The sequence below is a fragment of the Triticum aestivum genome, chromosome 3B (genome assembly GCF_018294505.1).
Source record: "Triticum aestivum cultivar Chinese Spring chromosome 3B, IWGSC CS RefSeq v2.1, whole genome shotgun sequence".
NCBI lineage: Eukaryota > Viridiplantae > Streptophyta > Magnoliopsida > Poales > Poaceae > Triticum > Triticum aestivum.
In genome coordinates this window covers 644,191,718-644,202,431 of record NC_057801.1, presented here as the reverse complement: position 1 = coordinate 644,202,431, position 10,714 = coordinate 644,191,718, and the positions used below count along the sequence as shown (strand labels likewise).

At 47.3% G+C, this 10,714-nt stretch overlaps 1 protein-coding gene across 1 annotated transcript; it reads left to right on the top strand.

Moving 5' to 3' along the window:
- The first annotated feature begins 612 nt into the window (after positions 1-612).
- LOC123071439 (uncharacterized) lies at positions 613-6,136 on the top strand. Its single transcript, XM_044494982.1, has 3 exons — positions 613-1,282; positions 4,879-5,594; positions 5,785-6,136. Exons 1-3 carry the CDS (start codon positions 857-859, stop codon positions 5,819-5,821), a joined length of 1,179 nt encoding a protein of 392 aa, XP_044350917.1. The 5' UTR covers positions 613-856; the 3' UTR covers positions 5,822-6,136.
- Positions 6,137-10,714: the final 4,578 nt, after the last annotated feature.

Genomic DNA, 10,714 nt, shown 5'->3' with positions numbered 1-10,714 from the left:
GAGTAACGTTTGGCTTATCTTCCCGCGCAATTTTGGGATTCAACGACTAACACTGAGCTTGCAAGACACAATGAGAGTTTGGTGGTGTTCGATGGACATAATAAGTCTAGGGTAAATTCCAGCAAAATGGCGATGATCATGATAGTGGACCTTCGTGAGTTATGACTGGAAAGGAATGCTCATGTATTTCACTGGAAGGCATCAACTTTTCACAGGGTAGTTACTACGACGACAAACGAGCTAAGGCTATGGAAGAAAGCTCCGCGTATAAATGCGGGTAATAGGGAGGAGTATGCCTCATCTATAGTGGTGGTATGGAATTATAGGTCTTATGTGGGGGCCACATGGATGCACATACAAAGAAGGGAGAGCCTCGAGAAGATACACACCCTCCATATTAAGGTGCACAATATTTTAGAAGTTGAAATGCTCTTACGTTGGATCAAGCTTTTGACAAAATTATCAACACCTCCAATGCTTAACCAGTAAGTATCATATAGTAATAGATTGAAAAAATTATCTCTAATCGTCCCGCATTGGACGGTCCAAAATCCAAATGATGCAGTTATCACTTACTATCACGATCGCGCTTGGGGGGCAAAAAATTTCACCGGGCCCGCCACGCTGGCCTCCACGAACCGCAGCACCGCTCCACGCCCTAGAGACCCTAACCTAGAACATTCCATAATTCCATCCCAATTTCTTTCAAATTTTGCACACATCTAACAAGATACCCCAAATCTTCCAATTCTCCTCCCTCCCTTCCCTCCCAGGCGCAGGCAGCGGGCGCGCGGCGAACCTGCCCCCAGCCAGCCGCGACGCCGCCACTGCGACTGGTGGCGGCGCCCGTGCTCCGATGGTCGGGATGTACCAGAAGCAGCTCCTCGACGCCCCCTTCGCCCTAAACGGCCACTGCGCTGACCAGCCACGCCACGCGCCGGCCGCCGCCGCCGCCGCCCCCTCGCCGTATCCGCCCAACCCCTCCTCCTCCTCCTCGGGCGCTGCGCCCTCGCCGCACGCGCAGGCGGATGGCGCCGGCCAGCCCCGTCGGCTGTTCCAGGCGCTCGTCGGGGGGATCCTGCAGCGCGGCGCCGGAGGCGGCAACAGCGCGGCTGGGGATCTGGAGGCGCTGGTGTCGTGGGCGCGGGAGGTCGCCGTGGATCCCTGCGCGAAGCGGCCGGCGGACAGGCCGAGGAAGCGGCAGGTGCTGGCCTTGCGGCGCGCGCGCTACCTCAAGATGGAGGACGTGGCGGACCAGGCCGAACTCCCCAGCTTCTCCAAGGTGAGGACGAATTCGCAAACCCCTATGGCCGTGAGTCGCGATCTGTTGCTAATTTGTCGAGGTAGCCGTGGATTGGGCGGGTGGACTGTTGCTGACCATGTTCCGTTTGTGCTCTCCGGCTGCTTCGCATGGATGAGACATTTCTGCATCTAGGATTTTGTCACTACATGTCATTCCGCTCCGTGACCTATTGCCCGTATCGCTAGGCTTGTTTTCCTAGGAGTGCATTTGTAAATGGAGTCCCAGGTTATGGAATCGGCGAATGGCAGTTGACTGGTGTCCCGTTTCAAGCAAACAGAATCTCAGCAACCATGTACTAAATGGAGTCCCAGGGCATGGAATGGCAGTTGACGGGTGTCCTGTTTCATGCAAAGAGAATCTCAGGCACCGCAGAGCAATCATGTACCATTGAACCTTTCCCAAACAAGGGAAGATCCTGATTGGGGAAGTCTTGCTTCTATCTCAGCTGGTGACTCAGGCTGTGGTTGGCCTTGCACGGTCAATTATGATACTCCTAATTCCGTTTGTCAAACCGGATTTTTTTCCTTCTACCGTTTTGCTAGCCAAACTTTTCCTCCTTCGGCGGCCTATGTAGATTTGTTCACAACAGATTATAAGCGCTCCACGATTCAGCAACTGAAAACTGAGCTCTGTAACTCATAAGTCAGGGAAGCTTGTAAGAACCGCCTATCGTGGAATTGAGGCACGGCGAGCATGGCAGTCACACAAAAACTTGTTGCCCTTATTGATGATGGTTCCATTAGATAATAATGTAGTAGGTCGATTTATTCATCTCATATTGTTTTACATGCTGTCGGCACTTTTGTCGTGTTCCTGTTACATCTTACATCCCATTAATAAATGAGGCCTCCTTACAAAGAGAACGTGAGAATTGAGAGAATAGCTCGATGAACCTGGAGTAAGAGAAGGGCATGGTGGTAATATTAGGCTATTCCCATGGTTTTCGAGTCGCGTGACTAGTCGATGAGTCGCAAAAAAATATCGACTCAACTTAGTGTCGACTCGAGTTGTGAGTCACGACTAGTCGCAATTGCAGGCTCGACTTTTTCCGAGTCGCTACCACAGAGCGACTCGGATGAGTCGCGACTCGAAAACCATGGCTATTCCTTAGGTCTTGCACCTGTGGCTAAACAACCTATATTTGTGAAGTAAACATCCAGAACATTAAGTTTCATGCCTCGAATCCCATTCACTAAATTTATATAATTTCAACTTCTTTTAGTCATAGTTAATGCAATGATTTGTTAGCCCATCAAAACTATCTACGTTTGTTAGGATAGAAACTAAGCTTGAAAATTTTACCATGAAGAGTTCCTACTGAGAATGTCAATGACACGTGAGGCTTTATAATAAGTGATGCATATCGGGAAATTGCCGACATGCTTTTATTCAGTTGAGTGAGTATAGGCCTTAGGTGTTAGATTAAGGGACTGAAGGGAAGTTACTGAAATGGGTATCAATAGACATACATGTTCTCAAATGGCATGTATCCATAACTAACAAAAAGAAACTCGACCAACCAAGACTAGCCCTTGGTGGCATTTTTTAAGAAGGCGAGCACCAACAGAACGGAGGGTTGAGCTTCGAACACGGGTCATCGGGCTGCGAGCATTTCAGTCTGCTCTAGCTAGCCAACTGGTCGATGTGACTAGTGTGCGCTGTTTTCTTTAATAATGATGCCAAATTAATTGTTTAAAAGAAGGCTCCTTTCTTTTATGGAAGTGAAAATTATATATCTAGAATCTGGACTAATGTGCATTATTCTCTCCTGTATTCACTATATTTTACCTGACATTTAAACCTATCCTGGATTATCATATTGGAAACCTGAACTTGTGATTTATGCCATATCGAGTGGTCATGCCTTTGTCAATGTAAAAATAGTTTTTTTTTGCGAAAAATTGATGTAAAAATAGTGAAAGCCTTTCAAAGTGTATTTTGGCCAAAACATTTGTTAGTCTGTGCAACTTTGGCATAAAGCTGACAGCGGTACATAGTTTCCGTGTGACAGGCTTCTAATCTAGGCTGATACGACCACTCGGCCGATATATCGTCATTGGTGGTCTACCGATACAGATATAACATATCATTTCGTAAATATTGGTTTTACGCAGATCAGACATATAGACTGTTATATTGACCGATATGGCTGATATTTGACCCGATATGTCCACCGACATAGACCAATATGTGGATGACGAGGGTTCTTTCTAGAAAAAATGGTGAATATGAAATTAGGTTTTTATAGCTGTATCAAATTATAAAATTCACACATAATGTTTTGTAAATATGCATATATTGTCATAATTTTTATGTTAGAATAAGAATTTTCAGAGTATTTATTGATTTATTTCTTAATTTACTAGTTAATAAACTTGGAATCATATAGTTGTAACGCAAGCACTGACATCATTCTTTTTTTATTATTAAAAGAGGCATGTCTAAACAAGAATGACAAAAAAACAGATGTGTTTCCTCCTATATAACTACATACCGTCTGGTATATCACCGATATCTGACATCCAATTTACGGAAACCGAACCGATATAAACCCGGTAGCTGATATTTTGAAACTTGCTGTGAGATAGAGGACCCGGGGAAGTGCTGACTGTATGATTATTTAATGTTTGGCGAAGTGGTGATGATAATCATGATTTTCCTGCATGGCCGCACGATGTGCATCCTACATGTTACTGGGAAGAACAACCTACAAGGCATAGCTGGCATCAAAGAATGGTAGGTAATAGGCACATAGTGTCAGATCCAAAATGTTTAAAATTAGAGAACCATGGTGATGTTGACTCTCTAGAGAGAGAGAATCATCTGCAACTTGTGTTCCATTTTCCTTAATATAAGAGAAGTTTTTTGAAGCGTATGATTAATACTTTTATAAAATGGAGGTACAATGCAACTTTCAGTTATTTGTTCCTGTATCAAGTCTGGAATGCGCAAACAATAGGCACGTAGCATTAATCCAGTGGTGTTTTGTAGTATGTATTTTGAAACAATTCACTGGATTTTGTTCGTAGTCGAAACTCCAATTGAAAGAATGTGGATACACCTGAGCCATGATTACCCTATTTTTATATCTGGGAAAAGGATCGTGCCCTGTGAAACCTGTGTCGTCGCCTCCTCATCTGAACAAAAACCGAGGGCTGGATGTTTCTATCTGCTTGGCAAATTTGTATCTATGATACTCAAAGTTTAGCACCCCTGCTTTTAGTCCCACATGGCCGGTTTAACATGAGTTACCCTTGCAGAATAGCCTTCTGGGTGCAAGACGTAGCATTTCTGGGCTGACCCTTTTGCCTGAAGTGAGGACAAAAGTTGTCTGCCCTGTCGTGGGCTGGGCTGTTATCTATTTGGGCCATAGGGTGTTACACAAAGCCTCTTTAGTGTTTAGTTTGTAGAATTTCCTCCCCCTGTCTGACAATTTGTCAAAGTTTGATTGCTTACTTTTATTGTCAGTTTCCTCACTATATTTCTTTTATTCTGCTTTCCATTTTGTTTGTGCTTTCTGAAATAATCTTCTCTTTCTTACTCTTTTGGACATTGTTGCATTTTTCATCTTTCAGAAAAGGAAGTACAAAACTAAGAACCAGTCAGAAAGACCAAGGAAAGGGCCAACCCCAACAAGGAAATCCGAGAGGCTAGCTAGGAGAATGGTACTCATGACATCAGTGCTTCTCACGCAAAGGAAAAAGATTGGAGTTGGTGAGCAGTTTCAGGCTGAGATACCTGACTGGACTGGGCCACCTTCAGAAGCAGAGCTTTCTTGGTACAGGAATGACCCGAACACCTCAAAGATGCTAGGAAGCAGAACTTGGCCACCTGAAGGTTATGTCTTACAGACAAATATTGTGGTAGCTGGACAGGGAAGGCCTGAATCATGCAATTGCCCATATCCAGGAAACTTCTATTGCAGATTACATCACATCAACACCGCCAGGGATCGGCTAAGGTCTGAAATTGGTCAAGTTTTCACGGAATGGAAATTTGATTTGATGGGTGAGCAGGTTTCTAAGATGTGGAGTATTGAGGAGCAACTAAAGTTTGCTGCACTTGAGCAGTTGGTTCCTGTGTTTGAAAATAAGAGTTTTTGGGCGGTAGCGGCAAAACATTTTGCCTCGAAGACCAGGGTGGACTTGGTGCAGTACTACCTCAATGTTTTCCTCATGAGAAGAGTTTCAAACCAGTGCAGGTTGAGTCTGTTGGAGATTGATAGTGATGAGGATGAAGCAGAGGAAGAGGAGGATGAAGATCAATCTGATGGCTCCAATTCGTCCCAGAGGTACGGCTCTACACATGGCCCCATATGTTTGCGTAAGCAGGTGTAGTGCATATATGGAAATCCATCCATCCCGCTGTTTCTTTTATGCGCTGATGTTAGCTGCAACAGTAGACTAAACAGCTCCCGTCGAACGTCAAGCACTAGTTGGTAAGAACGATATTCATTTTTGCTAACATTTACATCATTTCAGGCCCCAGGATGTCCAAGAGGTGAAGAAGATTTTCTGAATCTGCTGACAGCTACCTGGCATGCATTTCTGCATGCGCGCCTGTTTTGATGTGCCGAGACACTCATCACCTTGAGTGATCGATCCTTCAGTCGCTCGCTTAGACCTAGCCATCCGTTTTGCGCAGAAACTCATGCGAATTGCACACCATTCTCGTTCTCAATGCTTGTGTCAGGGTAACGGGCAAGCCAGTCAGTTGTGGCTTGATGCTCAAAGAGCTCATCTGATATGAATGTTTTCCCGTGTACAGGAAAAATGAAATACAGATCTTAAAGACTAAAGGGGTTAGAAAACAAATGGTCATTGATTTCGTTTCTTTCTTGAGTGTTGGAGACTTGAGAGGGTCAACGTGAGGTGTGTAAACCAAAACCCGTTTGGCACTCTTACCTGGCAAAGTGTTTGGCAACTGTGTTTTTATTCCTGAGTGTGGTAAGAGTTGTTTCTGGTGTTGTCAAGTATGATTCTTTTGTGAAATACCCACCCTCTGCTGGTTTAGAGTTTCGTTCTACTTGAGAATACCAACCGAAGTTACTCTTCACCTAAACCCTCCCTCCCGTAAAACTCAAATGGTCATACAAGAATTTACTAATGAAATGCTAAAATTCTGACGTTAGATTTTTAGCCATGACAAATTAAATCGTGGCAATTTATGTTGGCCTTAGGATGGCAAATTTAATTAGTGAGCACAACAATTTCTTGGCTTGTTTCCTGCTTGTTAACTAATATTGCCACCCTCGGCAAACATAATTTGCCATGAAAAACATCCAATTTACCATGGCTAAAAACCTGACGACTTTCCTGTTCCATTTACTATATTGAGCAAGGTTGGCAATTGTTAGGACGGCGGTCATAATGTCAGGATCATTGCTAAGATCATTCTAGGATTTTACATGATCATGATTTTTGTTATGTTACATAGTCTAGATGGTTTCCCTATGTTTCAACTCAACCAAATTTGCAAAATCTAGAGAAATATATATCAATAAACATCTACATTATCAAATTTCTTTCACTAGATTTATGTAAAATATGTTTTCATATTGTATGTTGTGCTTTTTTTCTATAAAATTAGCCAAGTATAGAGAAGTTTTACTCGAAACAAAACTAAAATTTCAACTAATTTTGAAATAGGAAGAATGGACAACATTTTAGAAATTTAATCTAAAAGCCCGGAATTATAAAAGTGAGTAGAAGCGCTTTCATCCTCCCCGGTGAACTACATACCAAACTATGAGACATCTGCGGTGACTTCGTCAATCTCAAGATATTGGATAGGGCCGGCATGCAAGCATTTTTAAGAGTGAGTGTATGTGTGCAGGTGAGCATTTGCGTTTGTAGTGTGTTAAAATTGGGATTAATAAGGGGACGTCCGGACTAATCGCGCTGTCCAAGCTCATCTCTCCACTACTCATAGCAGGTCGGTTGGATACTAATTTTACAGGCTATTGATTTAATCTGAAACATCGTGTAAGAAGTTCCAACTAATGTCTTTTATTCAAAAAAGAAACACCAATGTCTGATAGTGCAAGTTCTAGAGTATTTGAGGGCTCAGAGCAGACGGGACCGATGCTAAATTCGTCCAGCTAGGTGCGAAATGTACCTGAACAACAAAATCACCCGTGAAAAACATAGCAGATGTAAAACACTGTCAGTAGGGCATCTTCAATGCAGGGGCGCTAATTTGGGCGCTTGCAGTATGAAAAGTAATAATTAATGATGAAGCATCTGCGTTGGAGTCGGTGTTTGCAACGCATGAGTGCTAGTTCGAGTGCTTATGTGTTTTTTTTTTCCTTCGTACGAACCAGGGAAGCGCTCATTTCTCCGACGCACACAGCGAAGCGCCCGTCAAAAGTCTGTTTAGTACGAAGATTTTCTAGGAGAATTTTAAGCGCTCGGGATAGCACCAGGCTCTAGTCAAAACAGTCGTGCAAATATAAAAGAGCCCAAGCGCCCGACGACTAGCGGAGCAGCGACGCCAGAGGAAATCCTGGTATCGACCATGAATCGAGCGAAACGGCTGGGAAAAAGACCCTGGCGCCTGGACTAAGCGCCCGCGTTGTAGATGCCCGTACAGCAGCGCCGGGGGAACCACGCTGACGCGGACATGGCATTCATCCATAACTATAGCCAACTGGTAGCTTAGAGCATCTCCGGCTTCCAAGAGGACGCCTAAAATCGCTGTTTGAGGGTGATCCGGCGCAAAAAATGGGTTTAGGGGCGAGTTGGCCCCCAGCCGCCGCCCCCAGGGCCAGCCCCAGGCGTGGAAAAGAAAATTAGACAAACTTGGGCTGAAACACGCCAATTTTCGGCAAACTTGGGCTTTTATATTCGCAAACTTGGGCTAAAACACGGCATTACATATAAAAACTAGTCAAAAAAAACTTGCTGAAGGCCGAGAAGTCGCCGTCGTCGCCGCCATCGTCGGCCTTCTCCTCCTTGACTCGGGCGCCCTTGCTGGACCCCTCCCCGGCTGGTGGCGGCGGTGGCGGCGCGTCGTCGTCATCGTCGCTGTCGTCAATGATGACGACGCCTCCTTCGTCACAGCCTCGGCGACGCTGCGCGAAGCGCTGTAGGGCGGCGCGCTGGCGCTCCCTCGCCATCTTCAGCGAGTATTGGCGTGCCCATTCAAGGGCCGCGTCGTCGTCGAGCTCGATCTCGCCGTGCTCCGCCTTCACCGGCGCCAGCAGCCCCGGCTCCGTCTTCACCGGCGCGAGACCCGGCTCCGTCTTCGGCTTGACGAAGCGCGGGGGAGGAGCCGACGAGGAGGCGCGCCAGCCGCCCTCGCTGATGACGATGCCGGCGCTACGTGTACGCCGGCCGAGCGGCGTCTCCGCCGCGGGATCGGCCTTGACGCCGAGCAGTGATGGAGTGCCGGAGGATTGGGAGGAAGAACGCGGCGAGGAAGAAGAGGAGGAGGAGCCGAACCTCCTCGGCGCCCATTGCCCGTCGCGTCGGCAGTGCATCGGGGCGGCCGTCCTCACCGGGGGGTACGCCAACGGTGGGTTGTTGCCGCCCTCGAGGTGCGTCAGCACGCCGTCGAGGGTGTGGCCGGGGACGCCCCACCAGAGGTGGCGCCCCCCGCTGTTCTTGATGCCGCCGACCACCGGCGCCCCGTTGGTGGACGCCAGCCGCTGCTGCTGGCGGCGCTCGAAGTACGCCGCCCAAGCCGCGTTGTTGTCGGCGGCATACTGGGGAAGGGAGTGCTCGGCGTCGGTGAGAGAGGCGCGCGCGATCTCGACCTCGTCGGCGAAGTACGATGGCTTGGTGACGGCGTCGGGCGGCGCCGGGATGTTCGCCTGGAACAGGAGTCAGAACTCCTGTTCGCGGAGCGAACAGCGGCCGAAGCCGTTGGCCGCCGTCTCGTCTCCGGGAAAACGCTCGGCCATCGGGGAGAGGGAGTGGCTGGGGAGAAGAGATCGTGGGAGAGGGAGGGCTGGAGTAGCACTCCAACGCAGGCGAACGAGACCATATATAGCCGTGCCGCGTCCGTGTGTACGCGTCCGAGGGAGGGGAGGCGTCGGCGCGCCGTCCCGTGACCCGCCGCCCGTGAGGAATCAATGGCAAAGCTGACCGGCGGCAGCCTTGCCATTGATTCCCCGCGGGAAACCGAAGCGTCGGAAAGACGAGGCGGGCGGTGTCGCTAACGCGGCTGCCCGACGACGCGGCTGCCCCACGGCGCTTTCGCGCCAAAAAAGATTCGCCCGGCGCCCCCAAGCGCCCCCAGCGTGCCGGATTCGGGCTGGGTCCGCCGACGCCAATTTCGACCCGAGCCGGCGAAAAATGGGCCCCTAGAAACGCGACTGGACCGATTTTTTGGCGTCGGCGACCGAAAAGTCGTCTGGTGGGCCTTGTTGGGGCGCGGCTGGAGATGCTCTTAGTAGCTCAAGAGGGACCTAAATTAACACATTGTCGAAAACGGGGAACAAAATCCGATCGTCCCGCCCGGCGAAGGAAAGTTTTAGTTGATATCTTAATTCGAGCTGAATTCTTTTGCAACATACTACCTCTCTCTCAGTTTGTAGGGCGTGCGCATATCTCTAGGTCGTCAATTTGACCAACCTAATACAAGTTATATAGTACAAAAAATATACCAACATAAACTCCAGAGTTTCTACTTTCAAAAGATATAATTTTTGTATTATATAGTTTATATTAGGGTGATAAAATTGGCAACCTAAGTATACGCGCAGGACTTATAAACTGAAACGGAGGTAGTAGGATTGATCAGATCAAGGCCGATGCGCGTCGGTGTGCATTAGCTAGCTGTGGTCGTTTCCCTCTTTAGTTTTATTATTGTTGTCGTTGGGTTAATTTTTCTTTTGAAAGAAAGGGATTTTCCCTGGTTCCACCCATTTTATTGAATGAAACCGCATCATACAACATTCACGAAAGGTCTCTGGAGCAGTCCTACCAGATGCTTTCAACATTCCGAATTGGTTTGTCATAATATGCAGAAAATGTTGAGAGTTTTTTTGAGGGGTGAAAACCAAATTTATTCATCAAAGTCCACATGAAGTGGGATACGTCTCTGGTCATGTGGCACACCAAACCGAACGTGGCGTCTAGGACCTTTAGAAAGCAAAAACTTAGCTAATGTATGTGCTTCATAATTTGCAACACGTCCTTCAAAACAAAAATTACAATTGAAAGTAGAAGTCTTCATATTGATCTCGCTTATGATAACTCCGTAGCTCCCCTGAGATCTCTTCTTGATATCCGAGATAACTTGCTGACAATCAGATGCGATGATGAAGGTCTGAATATTCAGGTCTTCAGCAAGACAGTGAGCCTCGCGACAGGCTATCGCTTTCAATGAAGCTGGGTCACAAACTCCTTCGATGACAAGGGCCGAACTACCCATATAGTTGCCCGCTTCGTCCCTGCATACTGCAGC